A 22,519-nucleotide genomic window follows, 5' to 3' on the forward strand; every position below is an offset into this window, starting at 1 on the left:
TCTGTTTCTCTTCAGTTCCAGAGCCACTTCAAAGTGCCAAAGGGTTGTGGAGGCTTTGAGAATCTCCACATAAAAGTTACCTTTTTAATCCTAAAGAGAGAAAGTTTGAACCCAAACATGTCCACAAAATGAGAAGTTATTTCCCCACCTGTAATTCAAAAATATTCTCCATTTATATTAATCCTAAACTATTATCTAACAGAAATTTGAAGTATGAACACTGTAGCCTGAATTGGAAAAAAACAAATGTATGCATTCTAAATTGCATAATACTTAAATCTGATGTTTACTTTGTCATCAGTATAAATGGCGTTCCTCTGATACATGAACAAAGGAGGTTAGAAGCAAAATGTGTAAGTCACTGACACCCTGAAAAAGCAGGGTAATTGTATGAAAGCTTTTCCAGTGAGGATGTCAGATCAGAACAAACTCATCCAAACAGAAACTCTATGTTCAGTATAGAATGCAGCAAAGGCCAACATTCAAATTAACGGGCACAATCTAGACCCAACCATTTTCTATTCATATGAATGAACAGAAACAATGAACTCAGACTCTGTGCCTCAGTCCTCAGGGATATAAAGTAGGATTGACTCACACTGACAGTGGGTAGGGTTGTCATAAAAATTAAGTGGCTTAATAGTTGTAAAGCAGTTAGCATGTTTCCTAACACAGGAAACAGAGTAAGCATTAACTTCACTGAAATCTTATCCTCATGTGTTGGGTTAGGCTTTAGAATGAATAAATGATCTCTATTCAGAGATCCTTGAAAGGGCAGAATCTCATTCACCAGGCTCTGTTCTGGCATCCTTATTTTTCCCTCACAATTCTGTGTTCAAATGAGCCATTCTCCTTAGATGTCCGAGATCAGTGATCTGAGTTTTGTTTCGTTTTGTTTTGTTTTGTATTAATGAATTTCTTGAGAGTCTGATAAAAAGCCTTAGGTCTTCACTCTGTAAATGCTTGTAGATATAAAAGATGAATATAACAGGGGACAGGGGATTCACAGACTCTGTAGAGCTAGGTTTGGAGGCCTGTTAAGAATCTTTACTGTAGATTGTACATCTGACTTAACACAGCGCTCTGCATAGTCAATACCCTCTCCTTTAAAGCCTAAAGGATCAGAAGCACATCTGTTTACCTGGCTGGAAGTCCTCTGTGGGAGTTGCCATCAGAAGAGCAGAGGTAGAAGCCTTTGTTGTCGTTGGAACAGTGGTGGACCTCGTGATTGTTGAAGTAGTGGTGGCAGTTGTTACTGGAGTAGTAGTGGTGGTCATTTTTGGAATAGTGGTGGCTGTCACTGGAGTACTGGTGATGGTGGTTGTTGAAGTAGTAGTTTCTGTCTGATTAGTTTCCGTCATTGTTGGAGTACTGGCCTCGTTATTTCTCTTGGAGGTGTAGTAGTCATGGTCGCTTTTCTTTGAGTAGTAGTGGTGGGTCCTGTTCTTTGAGTAGTGGTAGTGCTGGGAGTTGTGGGAGTAGTGGTTGTTGTTGTTGGAGTTGGAGCTAGAAATTAACATGAAAGCAAGGATTCAGTAAGCTGCAGGTAACAAGAGCCATGTGCTGGGTCTGTTCAACAACATGACCAAGGAGACTGTCCCCAGGTAGAATTCAGTGTTTATTTCCCATGAACTCCAAATTCTCATCATTGGTCAGCTAGAATCTGTGACAAGCAGGGAGTGAAGACATGGTCACATGCAGGAAACAGCTGCACTGAAAGGATGAAATTTCAGGAGGTGTTGAAAGGAAAACTGACATATGGGATTTGTATTGAAGCACTTTGTAAAGACTAGTCGTGCATACCAAATCTATGTATCTTCAAAAACATCTGTGAGAAAGAGAAAATGTCTCGAACCTGAAACCATCTTTACCCTCTCAGTGGTGTACACCTAGGACCTAAATAGTAGTTCCCAAGAACCAAAATATTTACCAGATAAATAGCATTCAGTTTGATCAGTCCTGGGGGTACTTTTCCCAACAGAAAATGAAAGTGAAGTCGCTCAGTCGTGTCCGACTCTTTGTGACCCCATGGACACCAGGCTCCTCCATCCATGCTGGAGTGGGTTGCCATTTCCTTCTCCAGGGAACTTCCCGACCCAGGGATCGAACCTGGGTCTCCCACATTGTAGACAGATGCTTTACTATCTGAACCACCAGGGAAGTCACAGAACTACATCTTAAACACAGATTAATTTAAACCATTAACATATACTCAATAACACAAATGCATTTTGAATCTGGTTAGAAGACAGACTGGATGCTTTAAAGTTCCTTTCTACCTAAGAGATAATAACAACAGGTAATAACTTTGACTCTTTCCAGAGTCTGAAATGGTATAGGATTCCAAACCACTTACTGAAGTCCTCAGAGTTACCCAGAGAAAGAATTGGAACTAAAATTAAAACAAAACACAGTGCCTGACACAAAAGCAGAAATTGTAGGGTTGAATAAAAAATAAGTACTTTTTTTTCTCACCAAGCATTTTTTTGCACAGAAGTATTCTTAAATTTCAACTCTACTAACTATGAATTGGAACCTCAAGTCACTTAAATAGGGGGAAATTGATGCGAAAACTATTTTGAGGGATTCAAGTCAACTTAATTTGGATACTAGTTAATTTTTGCTTAAAAAAGAAAAACTGTTTTTCAACAGGTATTTGTGAGTTCTATTATGTATAAGGCATTATAAAATTTTAGGCTTTGGGGGGTCCTGAGATCTTGGTGGTAATTGCTCTAATCTGTCAGTGTGAAAACAACCATAGACACAATGTAAACAAATGGATATGGCTATGTTCCAATAAAACTTTATTTATAAAGCTGTTGGTGAGCCTGTTTTATAATCTGACCTGGCCCTGGAGCTACAGTTTGCTGACTCTGGTCTAACAGTGTAGTCAGAGGTTTTGACAAAGAGAGCAATCTCAATCCCCTCTGTTCAGTCTGAAATCAAATCTAGACAAAAAAAAAGGAAGTAAGCAAAAAATCCGATAAAGGACTGTAACAAGGAGGAACCTGAATTGGCTTGTTTAACTGTGTGTCTTCCTTGTTTGTAAATATTTCCTGAGGAAGAAGCTAGGAAGCTAAGGGTAGAAGAAGATGCTGAGGAAGAGCCCTAACAGAAGGTTGGAAAGTAAGCTCATTCTGTGAAAAGTACAAGAAAATTTAAGCAAAGAATTGAATTGGAGGTGGAGTCACTTTGGCTCAGTTATGGACCAGTTTCCCGCTGTACAGGGCAGTGAATTTAAATATTCATCTATTAAACACTATAAAAGTCCCCTACTAAATTTTTTCTGTATCATTGAAAAAATATTCAGCCAGACCAATCATACAATTTTACAACTCTAAAAAAAAATCTCTTCTCCACATGCAACCTCCTTACCTATGTCTCTCAGTTCAGTTCAGTTCAGTCGCTCAGTTGTGTCCGACTCTTTGCAACCCCATGAATTGCAGCACGCCAGAACTCCCTGTCCATCACCAACTCCCGGAGTTCACTCAGACTCACGTCCATCGAGTCAGTGATGCCATCCAGCCATCTCATCCTCTGTTGTCCCCTTCTCCTCCTGCCCTCAATCCCTCCCAGCATCAGTCTTTTCCAATGAGTCAACTTTTCGCATGAAGTGGCCAAAGTACTGGAGTTTCAGCTTTAGCATCATTCCTTCCAAAGAACACCCAGGCCTGATCTCCTTCAGAATGGACTGGTTGGATCTCCTTGCAGTCCAAGGGACTCTCAAGAGTCTTCTCCAGCACCACAGTTCAAAACCTATGTCTCTAGCACCAGCCTATTTTCCTTAAATTACTTCCTAGATGTACTTTCCTCAGAGTCAGCTATTTGCTGTATCAAACTTGACCTTATTTTACTTTCCTTCAAGGACACAAGCCAAGTACAAAAGAGAGGAGATTGTAATGTAATATCAAGCTCATTTAAATTAAACAAGAGACATAGCTCAAGAAGGCCAGGGGCATTGGGTTCTGTTGTCAATGGAAGACCTTAGTGGGAGAACATTTATTAGGAAGGAGCACCAGAAACTAGGAAATCCTGAAGAACTTGATCCTTTCATCAAACAGTAAGGAAAATTAGAATATCTACCTCAAGATGGAAAAATGTAAACTTCCCAGTTTTTTGAATTTCACGAAATTTTTAAAAGCCACAGGTCAACAGCTATTGAGATGCAAATGTTCTCATAGAGTGATAAGGCTATTTTAAATTTAAAACTAGCAATTTAATGATCAGGGGTGAAACATGTTTCAAAAAATCCAAGACAGAGCAGAGGGAAGGGGTGAAACTATATAGGCTCATATATTGTGGCTCAGCTGGTAAAGAATCCGCCTGCAATATGGGAGACCTGGGTTTGATCCCTGGGTTGGGAAGATCCCCTGGAGAAGGGAAAGTCTACCCACTCAAGTAGAGCGGAGGCTGTGTGGTGCTGGAGCAACTTTGAGGAGATACCCCACTTCCAAGAACAGAGAAGTCCCATCAAGATGGTAGGTGCTGGAGCAGTGGCTGCGTGGCACTGGAGTGACTTTGAGGAGATACCCCATGTTCAAGGGCAAAGGAAAAGCCCGAGCAAGATGGTAGGAGGGGTGAAATCTCATTTAGAATCAAACCCCATACCCACCAGGAACACTCAGAGGACTCAAACAAACCTTGTGTGCACCAGGACCCAGAGACCCCACAGAGACAGAGAAAAAACTGTGTTTGAGTATCTCCTGTAGAGGTATGGGTCAGCAGTGGGCTGCTGCAGGGGCAGGGGCTCTGGGGGCAGCAGACCTGGGTATGGCATAAGCCATCTTGGAGGAGGTTGCCATTAACCCCACCATAGAGCTGCCAGACTTACACAGGACTGGGAAATAGACTCTTGTTTTGAGGGCTCAAACAGAACCTTGTGCACACCAGGACCCAGGAGAAAGGAGCAGTGACCCCACAAGAAACTGACCCAGACTTGCCAGTGAGTATCCAGGAGTCTCCAGGGGAGGCGTGGGTTGGTGGTGGCCTGCTGCAGGGCTGGGGACACTGAGAATAGCAGTGTATGCAAGGAACCTTTTGAAAGAGGTCACCATTATCCTCATTACCTCCACCATAGTTTGCCCCAGGTAATTAACAGAGATGGAACACAGCCAACAACATCAACAGAAAATTGGATTAAAGATTTACTGAACATGGCCCTGCCCATCAGAACAAGACCCAGTTTTGCCTCAGTCAGTCTCTCCCATCAGGAAGCTTCCATAAGCCTCTTATCCTTCTCCATCAGAGGGCAGACAGACTGGAAACCACAATCACAGAAAACTAACCAATCTGATCACATGGACCACAACCTTGTCTAATTCAATGAAACTATGAGCCATGCCATGTAGGGCCACCCAAGACGGACGAGTCATGGTGGAGAGTGCTGACAAAACGTGGTCCAGTGGAGAAGAGGATGGCAAACCACTTCAGTATTCTTTCCATGAGAACCCCCTCAACAAAATGAAAAGGCAAAAAGATAGGACACTGAAAGAAGAACTCCAGAGGTCAGTAGGTGCCCAATATGCTACTGGAGAAAGTGGAGAAATAACTCCAGAAAGAATGAAGAGATGGAGCTAAAGCAAAAACAACGTCCAGATGTGGATGTGACTGGTGATGGAAGTAAAGTATGATTCTGTAAAGAGCAATATTGCATAGGAACCTGGAATGATAGGTCCATGAATCAGGGCAAATTGGAAGTGGTCAAACAGGAGATGGCACAAGTAAACGTCAACACTTTAGGAATCAGTGAACTAAAATGGACTGGAATGGGTGAATTTAACTCAGATAACCATTATATCTTCTACTGTGGGCAGGAATCCCTTAGGAGAAATGGAGTACCCATCATAGTCAACAAGAGTCCAAAATGCAGTACTTGGATGCAATCTCAAAAACAACAGAATGATCTCTGTTAATTTCCAAGGCAAACCATTCAATACCACAGTAATCCAAGTCTATGCCCTGACCAGTAATGCTGAAGAAGCTGAAGCTGAACGGTTCTATGATTACTGACAAGACCTTCTAGAACTAACACCCCAAAAAGATGTCCTTTTCATTATACGGGACTGGAATGCAAAAGTAGAAAGTCAAGAAATACCTGGAGTAACAGGAAAATTTGGCCTTGGAGTACAGAATAAAGCAGGGCAAAGGCTAATTGAGTTTTGCCAAGAGAACGCACTGGTCATAGCAAACACCCTCTTCCAACAACACTCTACACATGGACATCACCAGATGGTCAATACTGAAATCAGATTGATTATATTCTTTGCAGCCAAAGATGGAGAAGCTCTATACAGTCAGCAAAAACAAGACTGGGAGCTGACTGTGGCTCAGATCATGAACTCCTTAATGCCAAATTCAGACTTAAATTGAAGAAAGTAAGGAAAACCACTAGACCATTCAGGTATGACCTAAATCAAATCCCTTATGATTATTCGGTGGCAGTGAGAAATATATTCAAGGGATTAGATCTGATAGACAGAGTGCCTGAAGAACTATGGATGGAAGTTTGTGACATTATACAGGAGGCAGGGATCAAGACATCCCTAAGGGGAAAAAAATTCAAAAAGGCAAAATGGTTGTCTGAGGAGACCTTACAAATAGCTGAGAAAAGAAGAGAAGCAAAAAGCAAAGGAGTAATGGAAAGATATACCCACTTGAATGCAGAATTCCAAAGAATAGCAAGGAGAGATAAGAAAGCCTTCCTCAGCGATGAATGCAAAGAAATAGAGGCAAACAATAGAATGCGAAAGACTAGAGATCCCTTCAAGAAAAGTAGAGATACCAAGGGAACGTTTCATGCAAAGATGGGCATAATAAAGAACAGAAATGTTATGGACCTAACAGAAGCAGAAGATATTAAGAAGAGGTGGCAAGAAAACACAGAACTATATGAAAAAGATATTCATGACTCAGATAATCAGGATGGTATGATCACTCACCTAGAGCTAAACATCCTGGAATGTGAAGTCAAGTGAGCCTTAGGAAGCATCACTGCAAACAAAGCTAGTGGAGGTGATGGAATTCCAGTTGAGCTATTTTGAATCCTAAAAGATGTTGCTGTGAAAGTGCTGCACTCAATATGCCGAAAACTCAGCAGTGGCCACAGGACTGGAAAAGGTCAGTTTTCATTTCAATCCCAAAGAAAGGCAATGCCAAAGAATGCTTAAACTCAATGCACAATTGCACTCATTTCACACTCTAGTAAAGTAATGCTCAAAATTCTCCAAGCCAGGCTTCAACAGTACATGAACTGTGAATTTCCAGATGATCAAGCTGGATTTAGAAAAGGCAGAGGAACCAGAAATCAAATTGCCAACATCCTTTACATCATCAAAAAAAGCAAAAGAGTTCCAGAAAAACATCTACTTCTGCTTTAATAGAACATCTACTATTCCAAAGCCTTTGACTGTGTGGATCACAACAAACTGTGGAAAATTCTTCAAGAGTTGGGAATACCAGACCACCTGACCTGCCTCCTGAGAAATCTGTATGCAGATCAGGAAGCAACAGTTAGAACTGGACATGGAACAACAGACTGGTTCCAAATAGGATAAGGAGTACATCAAGGCTATATATTGTTACCCTGCTTATTTAACTTATATGCAGAATACATCATCAGAAATGCTGGACTGGAGGAAGCACAAGCTGGAATCAAGATTGTGGGGAGAAATATCAATAACCTCAGATATGCAGATGACACCACCCTTACGACAGAAAGCCAAGAAGAACTAAAGAGCCTCTTGATGAAAGTGAAAGAGGAGAGTGAAAAAGTTGTCTTAAAACTCAACATTCAGAAAACTAAGATCAAGGCATCTGGTCCTATAACTTTATGGCAAATAGATGGGGAAATAGTGGAAACAGTGACAGACTTTATTTTTGGGGGCTCCAAAATCACTGCAGATGGTGACTGCAGTCATGCATAAAATTATAAGACACTTGCTCTTTGGAAGAAAATGTATGACCAATTGAGACAGCATATTAAAAAGCAGAGACATTACTTTGCCAGCAAAGGTCCATCTAGTCAAAGCTATGGTTTTTCCAGTAGTCATGTATGGATGTGATTTGGACTGTAAAGAAAGCTGAGCACTGAAGAACTGATGCTTTTAAACTGTGGTGTTGGCAAAGACTCTTGAGAATCTCTTGGACTTCAAGGGGATCCAACCAGTCCATCCTAAAGGAAATCAATCCTGAATATTCATTGGAAGGACTGATGCTGAAGCTGAAACTCCAATACTTTGGCCACCTGATGCGAAAAGTTAACTCATTTGAAAAGACCCTGATGCTGGGAAGTATTGAAGGTGGGAGGAAAAGGGGACAACAGAGGATGAGATGGTTGGATGGCATCACCGACTCAATGAACATGAGTTTGCATAAACTCCTGGAGTTGGTGATAGACAGGGAGGCCTGGTGTGTTGCAGTCCATGGGGTGGCAAAGAGTTGGACATGACTGAGCTACTGAATTGAACTGAACAATGTATACGCAACAAGACTGTGTTGACTGTTGTCAAAGTATCTATTTTATATATGTGAAATTCTTTATAAGTCTTAAAAGGTTAAGAAAGAACATTTAAAAATTCTTTTAAGATATGATCTAGAGAAAAGAGCAGTTCTTCAAGTGGAATAAATTTAGCTCCATAGAAATGTTCACTATACCTCAGAGTGCATTTTCATTAAGCAACTAGAACTCCTGAAGCACTGTTTTAGGAGATGCTGACTGGAAAGATCCTCTAGCCTATGATCCTGAATCAAGATTAGTTTTAATATTCCACTCCACACAAATACAAGTTATTCTACTGAAGTTATTAGAAAACAAAACTATAAGAACCTCCTGTTTCCCTATTAAAGGAAGAGGAAGTTAATACCAAACAGAAACTCCTATCTCTGGGAACCTACAGTAAGTGATCAAAAAAAGTAGGAAGACAAACTCACCTGGCCTTATACTCAACTCTTGAATGATTTTTATATCATTGAAACACCCTCTTTTCTCAATACGGCAGCAATACAAGCCACTGTCAGATGGGACAGTATTCTCTATGGTCAAAGACAAATCCCTTCCACCAATATTTCCTTTTAGCTGATAACGTCTGTACATCTGAACAATGACTTTGTATCCATCAGTCCAGATAATGTTACTTCCGCAGCTCAGCAAAGAACATGCCCCTTGGCCCCAGCATGCAGTTGTGATTTCTCCAGTATATGAGCAGGGTAGCCTGGCAATGGCACCCCACTCCAGTACTCTTGCTTGGAAAATCCCATGGACGGAGGAACCTGTTAGGCTGCAATCCATGGGGTCACTAAGAGTAGGACACGACTGAGCGACTTCCCTTTCACTTTTCACCTTCATGCATTGGAGAAGGAAATGGCAACCCACTCCAGTGTTCTTGCCTGGAGAATTCCAGGGACGGGGGAGCCTAGTGGGCTGCCGTCTATGGGGTCGCACAGAGTTGGACACGGCTGAAGTGACTTAGCATAGCATAGCATAGCCTGACAGGCTGACCCGCTACTCCAGTCACTCGATGGTAAGAGGTTACACCATCTATAAATAAAGAGAAACCAGAGCATGAGAATATGAGGTCTACATATTCTAATTTTAATAATTTTAATTTTTTTCATATATTTGGTTTGAAATTATGTGACTGTATCTTGAGTTTTTAGAATTTAGTATAAGCAAATTTCCATGTTAACATGTTCTTCAGCAGCATCACTATTTACTAGATATGATTGAAGATGAAAGATCATATAAACATTTTTATCAATTGATGAAAATGTCCTATGCTTCCCAATAGGACAGATTTTCTAGAGAAAATATCAGGACAAAGGTCAGATATATATGTTCAGCCGTTTTGGTGAATATGATCAAACTTTTCTCCAAAAGATTTGATTGAAACAAATGACATCTAGTAATGCATGAGCATGTGGATAGTCATCCTGTATTTGACAGGTATCCGTTTATTAAATATGTAAAACACACTGGTGGCTTCCTTTCTCCTAGATTCAATCACTGTCTTAACTGAAATCTGCTTTAAAAACTCTATTGCATTCAAAGTTTTGATTTTCAATTTTTATTTGAATTTTCCAATGGCCATTGAACATAGTCACTTCATAATACCCTCTCTTATTTAAATTTTAAAAAACAGGTCTAATATCTTATTAAACATCATTGACTAAAAGGCAGAAGTCTTGTAAACTCTTTAGAAGTCAGTTTTTAGTAAAATGGGTTTATAATACTTTTAGGAGAAATCGAGTCTTATGGGCTTTAGGGTCATTCCAAAAAATTCAAGCAAGGATCCTTTCTTGAGCTATGTGCAATGAATCAGTCCACTTACCCAGGCAAAACCAAAAAATTGGAGAATATTCAGTAAAATACTAAATTGTACCTCTTAGAAACAAACATGCAGGAAAACTCTCACCTGTGGCAGTGGCTTAAAAACCGTGAATTGGCAAAAAGTTCCTAAAAGAAATATGAGATTTAACAGCTAATCATAGTCAGGACTTCCCTGGTGGCTCAGACAGTAAAAAGCGTCTTCCTACAATGCAGGAGACCTGGGTGCAATCCCTGGGTCAGGAAGATCCCCTGGAGAAGGAAATGGCAACCCCCTCCAGTACTCTTGCCTGGAAAATCCCATGGACGGATGGAGGAGCCTGGTAGGCTACAGTCCATGGGGTCGTAAAGAGTCTGACACAACTTCACTTTCACTCTTCATAGTTAGGACTGGGCTCTGAGTCTAGGAAGTACTTTGGGAATAAGACACTCATTGTTATATAGTATAAGAGTATTTTCTTCACTGGAATTCTGATAATATTTAATTTTGCTTAATATCATTTTGGGATCACAAAGCTAATACATATTAATTTTTAAAATTTGTTATAGAAGTATAATTTTAAATTGTACTTTTACTCATATTCCACCTGTAAAGATTGTTTTTAAATTTTAGGATATATCTATCACTAATTTTCTCCCCTATCTCATAGAATGTTTTGAATTAAAATATTTTATCTATTAAGAAAAAAATTTCCCATACAGCACAGATGAGGAATCTTAGTTCCCCAAAGAGGGATGGAACCCACACCCACTACATTGGAAGCATGGAGTCTTAAGCCACTGGAAAAGAGGGAAGGTCATTCTCCTTCCCATCCATCCCCATTTCTTCTTCCCGTTCCCTTCCATGCCGTGATAACAATGGTTGCTGTTTACTACATACACATGAGAAGTTCATGCATAAACATGAACAACACAAATGGCAGCAGATGCATATGTGCTGTATCATGCCTTGTTCATCTAGCTATTGATTTTATAATTCTCAGTGTTTAAGCAATTTCTTTGGCTTAAGGTTTCAGCCTTGTTCTTTGCTCACCAGTTGACCCCATTATTTTTAAACGATGCCCTAGAAATCTACCCTGCTCGACCATACTTACATATCCGCTATATTCCCCCATCCTCAGGGCTTCCAAAGCACAGCCCACCTGTGCACCTACCTGTCAGAAGGAGTAGGAGGCCCAGGATGGCTACCCAAGGCTGCATGATGCTACTGGCCTGAAGGAAAGTGAAGGTTGACTGGTTTGTACGCTCCCAGGCAGATGGTATCAGGTTGGACACCACTAGATGGCTTTCCAGGGGTTCTAAATAGCTCAGGTTCCTTAGGCCTCAGCACAGAAAAAATTGAGCCAGAGCCTGAGGAGTGATAGATGAGAAGTGATCCATTAAAATAGGATGCTTGTAAGACTTACAAGGAGACAGGTGAGCATTGTGCTGCCTCAAGTACTTAGTGGGTTACATTTGTATAATCAAAGGAAGAAAGAGAGGGGAGAAGACCACCTTCTTTTTCACTGTTAGTCTTCTTGGATGGGAGAATGTTGATCCTGTGTGGTGCATCCAGCACTGTCATGGCACTACGGAAAAATTAGTCCAGGTCTCAGGACAATGAGGGTTGTTCAGTTTGAAATGTCACATATCCATCTCTAGCAAATGTTTTAATCTCTACAAATATCAGTTTCTTCTCTTTTATAATGAATGTAATAATAGAATCACCCCAAACATTTGGACATGGGTTCACAATAAGATAATGCTCTGAAAGCATCAAACCAAGCCCTTTCCTATAATAAACACTCAGTAACTATTGTTTATTATCAACGACTCCAAGAATAATATTGATAGCTCAGAATGCTCCTCTATGAGATGATACATATGAAAGCTTTGGTATAGAGGCAAGTCCTTATTCAGCACTTACACTGTATCATCACAGTAATGATTATTTGATCAGAGGGAGGTGCCAGTGATCAGACACCAATCCCCACCGAGGCATCTGTAGGTCCACCCAGCCCCACATTTCCAAATTCCTGTTAGACATCACCCAGGGGCACTTACTTCAAACTCAAGATCACCCAAATAATTTTCATTCTTCCTTCTGGGGTTCCTTTACCAGTGAGCCCATCACAACACCTACAATCCCAAGTACAGAGAATCAGTCATCCTTCCCTCTTACTCCAGTCACCAGCTCCTCTCAGTTCCAAGTCCTAAATGGCTCTGATTCTGTCCCTTCTTTGCTGTTACTGCTGCCATCATTCTAGCTGACACACTCCTCCTGGGGAGCCTCTCTGCCTCCAGGTTTACTCCCCTCCAATACAGCTTCCACAGTCTTGCCAGTACAATATTTCCAAAGACAGAGCTGAAAGTGCCATTCTCTTCTCCAAACACGTGAACAGTTTCTTAGGAACCTAGGGTCAAATCTAAATTCCTCAGTCCATCAATCAAAGCCTTTAAGAACCTAGGCTACTTCTAGCTTCCTGTCTCCATTAGATTAAACTAGACTCCTAAACAATCACAGAGATTCCATGCTCCTATAAGTCACCCTATCCCTGCTCAGACTGTTACTCTGCCTGTTCACTCTGCTCAATGAAATGCTCTCATCCATGAAGAGCCAATTCAAGGATCTTTGGGAGAAATCATCCTGGCCCTCCTTTCCCAGTTAGACTCCTTCTCTCCTTCCTTTGTGTCCCCAGGGCACCTCTTCACACTTCTACCCCAAAACAAAGCCCACTGAGTGGTTATTTGCTCCACCCAAGCCTGTGTATCCCACACCTTTATGGACAGAGGTCAAGATTTCCTCATTTTGATATGTTGTGGTCCTTGCATAGAGAAGCAACCAGGTAAGCCATGCTTAATGAATCATAGATTCAAAAGGCCTTTACCAAGTATCATGCTACATATTTCTATCTATCCAAATGAAGTCCCAAGAAAAAGATATACAATCTCATCTCCAACCACTTTTCCTTCTAAGAATCCCTTGATTTGAGAGAAAGGCCAGCTTGCTCAGACCATGGAGCTTCATCTGGTTTTGTAAAACAGAGAGATACGGTAAGAGAACAAATGCTCCTAAGAGTTCCTCATGCCCACTTTTCCACCTTCCAACCCTGAGACCAAGAAAATCCTATTGTAACAGACAGAGTGCCTGATGAACTATGGACGGGGGTTCGTGATGTTGTAAAGGAGACAGGAATCAAGACCATCCCCAAGAAAAAGAAATGCAAAAAAGCAAAATGGCTGTCTGAGGAGGCTTTACAAATAGCTGTGAAAAGAAGGGAAGCGAAAAGCAAAGGAGAAAAGGAAAGAATTACCCATTTGAATGCAAAGTTCCAAAGAATAGCAAGGAGAGATAAGAAAGCCTTCCTCAGCGATCAATGCAAAGAAACAGAGGCAAACAATAGAATGGGAAAGACTAGAGATCACTTCAAGATAATCAGAGATACCAAAGGAACATTTCATGCAAAGATGGGCTCCATAAAGGACGAAATGGTATAGACCTAACAGAAGCAGAAGATATTAAGAAGAGGTGGCAAGAATACACAGGAGAACTGTACAAAAAGATCTTCATGACCCAGATAATCACGATGGTGTGATCACCTAGAGCCAGACATCCTGGAGTGTGAAGTCAAGTCGGCCTTAAGAAGCATCACTACAAACAAAGCTAGTGGAGGTGATGGAATTCCAGTTGAGCTATTTCAAATTCTGGAAGATGATGCTGTGAAAGTGCTGCACTCAATATGCCAGCAAATTTGGAAAATTCAACAGTGGCCACAGGATTGGAAAAGGTCAGTTTTCATTCCAATCCCAAAGAAAGACAATGCCAAAGAATGCTCAAATTACTGCACAATTGCACTCACCTCACAAACTAGAAAGTAATGCTGAAAATTCTCCAAGCCAGGCTTCAGCAATGCGTGAATTGTGAACTTCCAGATGTTCAAGCTGGTTTTAGAAAAGGCAGAGCAACAAGAGATCAAATTGCCAACATCTGCTGGATCATCGAAAAAACAAGAGAGTTCTAGAAAAACATCTATTTCTGCTTTATTGACTATGCCAAAGCCTTTGACTATGTGGATCACAACAAACTGTGGAAAATTCTGAAAGAGATGGGAATACCAGACCACCTGACCTGCCTCTTGAGATACCTGTATGCAGGTCAGGAAGCAACAATTAGAGCTGGACATGGAACAACAGACTGGTTTCAAATTGGAAAAGGAGTACATCAAGGCTGTATATTGTCACCCTGCTTATTTAACTTCTATGCAGAGTACATCATGAGAAATGCTGGGCTGGAGGAACCATAAGTTGGAATCAAGATTGCCGGGAGAAATATCAATAACTTCAGATATGCAGATGATACCACCCTTATGGCAGAAAGTGAAGAAGAACTAAAGAGTGTCTTGATGAAAGTGAAAGAGGAGAGTGAAAAGTTTGGCTTAAAGCTCAACATTCAGAAAACTAAGATCATGGCATCCAGTCCCATCACTTTATGGCAAATAGATGGGGAAACAGTGGCTGACTATATTTTTATGGGCTCCAAAATCACTGCAGATGGTGACTGCAGCCATGAAATTAAAAGATGCTTACTCCTTGGAAGGAAAGTTATGACCTACCTAGATAGCATATTAAAAAGCAGAGACATTACTTTGTCAACAAAGGTCCATCTAGTCAAGGCTATGGTTATTCCAGTGGTCATGTATGGATGTGAGAGTTGGACTATAAAGAACGCTGAGTGCTGAAGAATTGATGCTTTTGGACTGTGGTGTTGGACAAGACTCTTGAGAGTCCTTTGGAATTCAAGGAGATCCAACCAGTCCATTCTAAAGCAGATCAGTCCTGGGTGTTCATTGGTAGGACTGATGTTGAAGCTGAAACACCATTACTTTGGCCACCTGATGCGAAGAGCTGACTCATTTGAAAGGACTCTGATGCTGGGAAAGATTGAGGCAGGAGGAGAAGGGGACAACAGAGGATGAGATTGTTGGATGTCATCAATGATTCAATGGACATGAGTTTGGGTGGACTTGGGGAGTTGGTGATGGACAGGGAGGCCTGGCGTGCTGCGGTTCATGAGGTGGCAAAGAGTCGGACACGACTGAGTGACTTAATTAAACTGAACTGAAGAACCTCAAGGAAAGAAAAATGTGATTATTATCAGAACAATGTTCACTTCATTTCCGTGTTCACTTTATTTCCAGTGTTCCTGGGTTGACAGCCAAGTCCTCATGCACATTTGGGGTACATTAAAAACTGCTTGGACTTCATACTGTTGATGAGCATTATGATCCAATTCAGGGCTGAGAAAAAGTAAATCCTGATACTTGAGGAGCAAATAGGAAAACCTGCCCTCCGGGAGCTCTCCTGAGAGGTAGTTGCTGCCAGTCATGGGACAAACAGTAACTGCACATGGGATCAGAAGCACTGGCCTCTGGGCTCAGCAAGCTCCCTGACTCACTGCAAGCCCTCTCACACCCCACTAGCCTTTTCTGGGCCTCAATTTAATATCAGTTTTTTACTGAAAACATCACCCTCAGGGGTCTATGGGCCCAAATTTAAAGCATCTAAAACCGAGGAACGAGTCTCAGCTCTCCCTCTGCTTTGCTGTGTGATCTTGGGAAAGTCACACCATGTCTCTGAGCTCCATTTCTAGGCAGCCACAGAGTGGAGGTAAGGATTTGCCTACCTAGGTAGAGTTTCTTCAGATGGTGTCTGCAGACCAAACACATTCAGAGTAGAAGAGGGCCCTGCAGCAGGAGATCCATACTTGGAGATGTCTTATAAAATAAACAATACAAGTCAGGAAGCCCTTGCATGGCATACTTGACCACGGCTCTTTAAAACACACACACACACACACACACACACACACACACACACAACTTTTGAGCCAAATCATAGAATGGAGCCTCTCTACTGAGAGATGTGAGCAGGAAAAAACAACTGAGAGGCATCAGAATATTAAAGATGTCTATCTGGAGGAACAAAACCTAGAAAGAAACAAAACTGAGAGTTCTGTAGAGCCATGTAAAAAGGAGTCAGTGGAGCTTTCAGAATCTCAGATTTATTCTAATAGTGAGTCAAATAGGACTACCATGAGATTTTTTTGTTTTTAATTTTTGTCACTTCTCCAAGTTTGTAATTTTGCCACTCATCAGCTGTTCCCCTGGTGTGATAAACAGTGAAAAAAAAATCATAAAATCAAAAATTGTCTCTGTACTTGGAAGGAACCAAGTCAGCTGGAAGCTGGTAGATGTGGCCTCTTGCTCCCCAGCCAGCCTGGCCTGAGAATGAAGGTGTGTGCGTAGGAAGAGCAGCAGAGATGCAGTGAGGAGAGGGGATGGGAGTCCCGCCTGAGGGCTCTGATTCACCACCAGGAATTATGGACCAGGACTGTCCTCATGCATTTCCAAAGTCAACAGCCCTGTGAAACATGTACTGTCATCTCCATGGTACATTTTGAGGAAAGAGATTTAGAAAAGCATAGAACAAGAACTTGAGATTTTTTTTTTTTTTTTAATCTTTCAGTTTCTTTTTTTCTTTTTAATTTTATTTTATTTTTAAACTTTACAATATTGTATTAGTTTTGCCAAATATCGAAATGAATCTGCAACAGGTATATCTGTGTTCCCCATCCTGAACCTCTTCCCTCCTCCCTCCCCATACCTTCCCTCTGGGTCGTCCCAGTGCACCAGCCCCAAGCATCCAGGATCATGCATTGAACCTGGACTGGCGACTCATTTCATATATGATATTATACATGTTTCAATGCCATTCTTGAGATTTTAAAAGAAAAAATAAGGCATACAATGGTGGAGCTGAGACTTACACTTCCTAACAAAGGTATTTTAACCTCTACCTAGTGCTACCAGACGGAGAAGGCAATGGCACCCCACTCCAGTACTCTTGCCTGGAAAATCCCATGGATGGAAGAGCCTGGTGGGCTGTAGTCCATGGGGTCGCTAGGAGTCGGACATGACTGAGCGACTTCACTTTCACTTTTCACTTTCATGCATTGGGGAAGGAAATGGCAACCCACTCCAGTGTTCTTGCCTGGAGAATCCCAGGGACGGGGGAGCCTGGTGGGCTGCCGTCTATGGGGTGACACAGAGTCGGACATGACTGAAGCGACTTAGCAGCAGCAGCAGCAGTGCTACTAGAAGACTGGGAGGGAAAAGGACTAGAAAAAAAGGATTTGGGATGTTATTGAGGTAGTAAACGTGAGCCTGAGGCATAAACACAGGGAATTTAATCTCAGGCCACTGGATTTTGTTTAGGAAATGACTTAGTCATGTGGGTCTCCTCATGCTGGCTTCAGGCTCCTGACTCAGTAGAGATGTTGGGTCTGTAGGAAACAATTTGGGACCATTTCACACATTCCTGTGGCCAAATGAGAAATGAAATTAATCCTCAGGCTCAATGGAATGATCTGAGTTCCCATCTAACTGAGGTGTAACAGTTCATATTCCCCTAACAGACTGCATTTACCTGGGTCTAGGAAACCTATGAGAATGTTAATTGTGTTGTTGTTATTGCTGTTTGTTTGTGTTTGAATTAGGTTCCTAATCATTTGTGGCTTTGCAGAATTCTTGGAGAATCTAATAAGAGTTCTAGACTTTTATACTTACACAATTATATGTGTGTGTGTGTGTGTTTATGTTTAAAGTGGCCTTCAACCATCCACTTGCCACCCAAAAACTAAAGGAAGAAACTAGGAAGGAATTGGGAATATTTAGCCAAGGTAAGAAAAATCCCACAGAGGCATGCAGGTTCTCTGAATAGGTTGAAAGCATTTTTATGCAAATGAAGAAGTTTTATTCAATAAGTGGTTCCAGCAGGTAGATGGGGCAGGGGCCCTGTGGCATGATGTCAGAATGGCACCAGAATCGAGCAGACATGAGTTAAATCAAGGTCTGTTATCTACCAGACAAGTTGTATAACCCTCATGGATTCTAAAATGTAAGTGATAATGATATATATCTCATAATATTTTGTGAAAAACCAAATGAGCTAATACACGTAAAATGTATTATGTTGAAACAAAGACGGACTTCAGTATGTGTTAGCTTCTCTAATAAACTCTTTGACCCTCCATATCTTTACTTGTAAACTGGGAATAATATTTGCACCTGGCTAGAAGGTCTTGAGAGTCCCTTGGACTACAAGGAGATCCAACCAGTCCATTCTAAAGGAGATCAGCCCTGGGTGTTCTTTGGGAGGAATGATGCAAAAGCTGAAACTCCAGTACTTTGGCCACTTCATGCGAAGAGTTGACTCACTGGAAAAGACTCTGATGCTGGGAGGCATTGGGGGCAGGAGGAGAAGGGGACGACAGAGAATGAGATGGCTGGATGGCATGACCGACTCGATGGACGTGAATTTGAGTGAACTCCAGGAGCTGGTGATGGACAGGGAGACCTGGTGTGCTGTGATTCATGGGGTTGCAAAGAGTCGGACACGACTGAGTGACTGAACTGAACTGAACTGAAATGAGAAGGTCTTTGTGAGATGTAAATAAGAGAATACATGTTAAAACCCTTATACAACAGCTACTGCTACTGATGCTAAGTCACTTCAGTCGTGTCCAACTCTGTGTGACCCCATAGTCATCAGCCCACCAGGCTCCCCCATCCCTGGGATTCTTCAGGCAAGAATACTGGAGTGGGTTCCCATTTCCTTCTCCAATGCATGAAAGTGAAAAGTGAAAGTGAAGTTGCTCAGTCGTGTCCGACCCTCAGTGACCCCATGGACTGCAGCCTTCCAGGCTCCTCCATCCATGGGATTTTCCGGGCAAGATTACTGGAGTGGGGTGCCATTCTAACACCTACCTAAATCCTCAGTATGGATTATAAATGTTTCATTACAAATACCATAGGGGAAAAGGAAGGTCAATGACAAAAACATGATGTTTTATTTCAGACTGGAAGATAAGGCAAAATAAAATAATATCTAAAAGTATGGAATCAGAGCAAGACTTCCTGAGTCTGGCAACCAAGAGCTATGCAACCTTGAGAAAGATGTCAAAGAGAGATAGAAGCATTGCTAAGAGGGATTGAATGGCATGGCCCCTGAGAACAGTTGACCCCACACCAGCACATGATCTGTGCTCAGTAAACCCTGGTTGAGTAGATGTCACAAAGGGACCGAGACCTCCTCTTCAACAGTGCCACCTATGGGTATGGTCACAAGTGTTCCCTCTCCCAGGGTTTATCAAGTGAAATGAAATTATCAGGAGAAAAATTTTATAAAAAATACTAAATTTAAAAGCACACATTTCTTTGAACCTAGCATTTCTCCTTCTTGGTCATTGCCCTAGCTAGAGAGACACTTGCTTAATCACTTAAAGAGATAACTACAAGGATGCTCAGTGCAGATTGTTTAAGAATGAAGCTTTGGAACAACTAAGCGCCCCTCAATGGGCAATGGATACTATAAGTATTCATAGTAAAAAAAAAAAAAATATGGCCTGGGTGAGACAGCATGCCTGCCCAGTTGCTCAGTCCTGTCTGACTCTTTGTGACCCTTTGGACTGTAGCCCACCAGGCTCCTCTATACATGGGATTTTTCCCAGCAAGAATACTGGAAATGGCAACCCATTTTCTCCTCCAGGGGATCTTCCTGACCCAGAGATCGAAACTGTGTCTCCTGTGTTTCCTGCATTGCAGGTGGATTCCTTATTGCTGAGCTACCAGGGAAGTACAAAAGACTACACAGCAATTTAACATAGTGATGAAGATCTACATGGACCAATAAAGAAAGTGGTCCAATGTATAATGTTAGGTGAATAAACATGCAGAAGGCTGAAAGTATATTTCAAAACTTTATACATAATGCTGTATATTTCTATAACTCCATACATAAGGGACTAGGAAAAGATCTGAACAGTGATCACCTTCAACTAATATCAATCATTAATCTGGGGGGGAACTGAGATTAAAGAAGGGAATCAAAGAGCACGCTATTTCTACATTAAAAAAACTTTAACAAAAATACATTTTTAAACTGTCTGTATAATTTAAAATAAATTACTAACATTTTGAAAGACGAATGTGGGTTTTTCCTACTAGCAGTCCTAGCTTTAGATCCCAAGACTGGTTTCAGAAATGAGGCAGAGATGGGAAGGAGCCAGCGCTGATGCTTTTAGCCTGTTTCACTCTCATCCCAGCTTGCAGGGGGATGTAGGCCGTGACCACAGTGCTCCCCAAAGAGCAGAATCCTAGACAAGCAGGCAGATGACAGACTGTTCCCATGGCCAAAGGCAAATCCCTCACAGCAGCACAGTCCCCCTATCTCCTGACTCAGAAATCACCAAGTCCTACACTTCCTGCATCAAAGTCTGGGATTTCAACTGAAGAACCCAAACTTTAGACACTGGGGGAAAAAAAGAAAAGGAGAAAACAAACTTAGGTAAATGCCTGTATTCCTATCTGGGGGGCCCCACAATTGCCCTAAACTGATTTCTGTCATTAAAAAAAAAAAAGAAGAGCAAAGGTTTACTGAGTAAACCTTTTATTTAGTACATGGCGGACACTGTTCTATGTGATCTACATGCACTGTCTCATTTAATCCCCAGAAAGAGATAAGGATTGGGGTTTCATTATTCCCGTTTGACCAGTGAGGAAGCCAAGGCCCAGAGAGATTAAGGAACTTTGCCAAAATCACACAGCAGAGACGAGGCATCATGAAGTGGACACTGGAACACACACATGAACCATTCTATTTTACTGTCCCCTACATTCTACTCTCACAAGCATTGATTTATTTACCTCATAGAAGTCTGTTTTCCTCTTCTTAATTATAAACTTCACTAAGGTAACAATTACCTTTTGTGTGTCTACTAGCTAGCCAGGCACTCATCTAAATTTTACGTGCGTGAGGTTACACAACACAGGCCAGAGACCCCGAGGGAAAAGCAGTAGCAGCTGAAAATCAAACCCAGGCAGCCCCTCTAGCACCTCCAAGGATGTAAATTATTTGGATATTCTCTGCCCCTGGGCCCTAGTATACACCTAAAGAAGTCTGGTAGAGGGAGGAGAGGACAAATGAATGAAAGAACGCTCCCTCCACTGTATGGAGTCAAGGGGCCTAGTGAGGTCACCCTCTGGGGCTTCAAGGAAGAAGACCAGCGTATTTGGAAATGGGATGAGATAGCCAAGCTCCATCCAGCCTAGAGTGGACAGGCAAGTATTCTAAAGATGATCTACCATGGAGAACTGCACAAAGAAATCAAGGTCAATGGTCTCTCTTACCCTCTAAAATCCACAGGGAGGAATAAACCGCAAACACAGTCTTGACATCGGTGTGTCCCAGGTGGGCTTCACCCCACAGGACCCAACAGTCATCTCTAGTCATCTGATTCGGTGACACTCTGTTCAGTGTTTCCCCCTCAATCTAAGGGGAGAGGAAAGAAAGAGAACCACATCCCCATACCTTGGATGTGAGCAAGGCAGTGTCTCCTGAAATCGCCTCTGTGCTTCTCTGAGAGGTCCTGGGGAGGACACTTTCTGATTCTGGATGAGAGAAAAGTTTGATAAAGGCAGTTAAAAAGTAGTATTTGTGCTGAGTGGTAGGATTTGGAACTATTTTTATTGTTGTCTTTTTACTCTTCTATGTTTACTTTATTTTTTTCCCCAATGATTTTAAATAATTTTTAGAATCTAGGTGAAAAACTACAAATGTTGTATTCTAAGATGATGATTTTAAAGACCAAAGGAATAAAATTTACATATAAAAATTGGCTTAGGGTTCATGGACCTTAGGTCACTACTCATAGTATAAAGTTGTTTAAATTAATCCAGGCCTTATTGAGGCAGCCAAAATGCCTAAGACTTCAAGCTGTCTCATGATTCTTTTCTGAAAATCTTACCTCAGAATCAGAGGTTGAAAGATGGTGGGAACTCTGATAAGTCCCTATAATTAATGGAGCTAGTGACTCAGTGGGAATTCCAAGATACAGTATTAAGAAGGTTTCAGGAGGAAGGGAGGGACAGAGGAAGAATAGAGAGAGACAGAGGGAGAGAAGGGGAGGGAGAGAAAGAAAAGAAGGAAGAAAAAAGACAAGTAGAATCAGTTCATCAAGGGATATTTTAGGGCATCTAGAGGTCTTTCCTCTAATGCCTAAGTAAACAGTTGAGCCCTGGCAGGATGGAACTCTTCTGACCCAGGATAACATTTCCTGGTTCTTTACTAAGTGTCTCCAAGTCTCCTGGAGGGAGGTCAACT

At 41.6% G+C, this 22,519-nt stretch overlaps 1 protein-coding gene across 3 annotated transcripts in view; it reads right to left on the reverse strand.

Annotated features, from left to right (window-relative positions):
- Positions 1–22,519, reverse strand: part of LOC129642263 (anaphase-promoting complex subunit cdh1-like) — a 32,128-nt gene that overhangs the window by 7,189 nt on the left and 2,420 nt on the right. For all 3 annotated transcript variants that reach the window (XR_008709581.1, XM_055566813.1, XM_055566812.1), the window contains exons 2-3: positions 21,728–21,807; positions 1,142–1,506 (exon numbers count right to left, since the gene is read on the reverse strand). Coding sequence is in view for 2 of the 3 variants with exons in the window: in XM_055566813.1 (XP_055422788.1) it covers positions 1,142–1,506; positions 21,728–21,807 (445 nt within the window). In the remaining variant the exon portion in view is untranslated. The remainder of the gene's footprint in view (positions 1–1,141; positions 1,507–21,727; positions 21,808–22,519) is intronic.

Source organism: Bubalus kerabau, chromosome 1, assembly GCF_029407905.1.
Source record: "Bubalus kerabau isolate K-KA32 ecotype Philippines breed swamp buffalo chromosome 1, PCC_UOA_SB_1v2, whole genome shotgun sequence".
NCBI classification, from domain to species: Eukaryota; Metazoa; Chordata; class Mammalia; order Artiodactyla; family Bovidae; genus Bubalus; species Bubalus kerabau.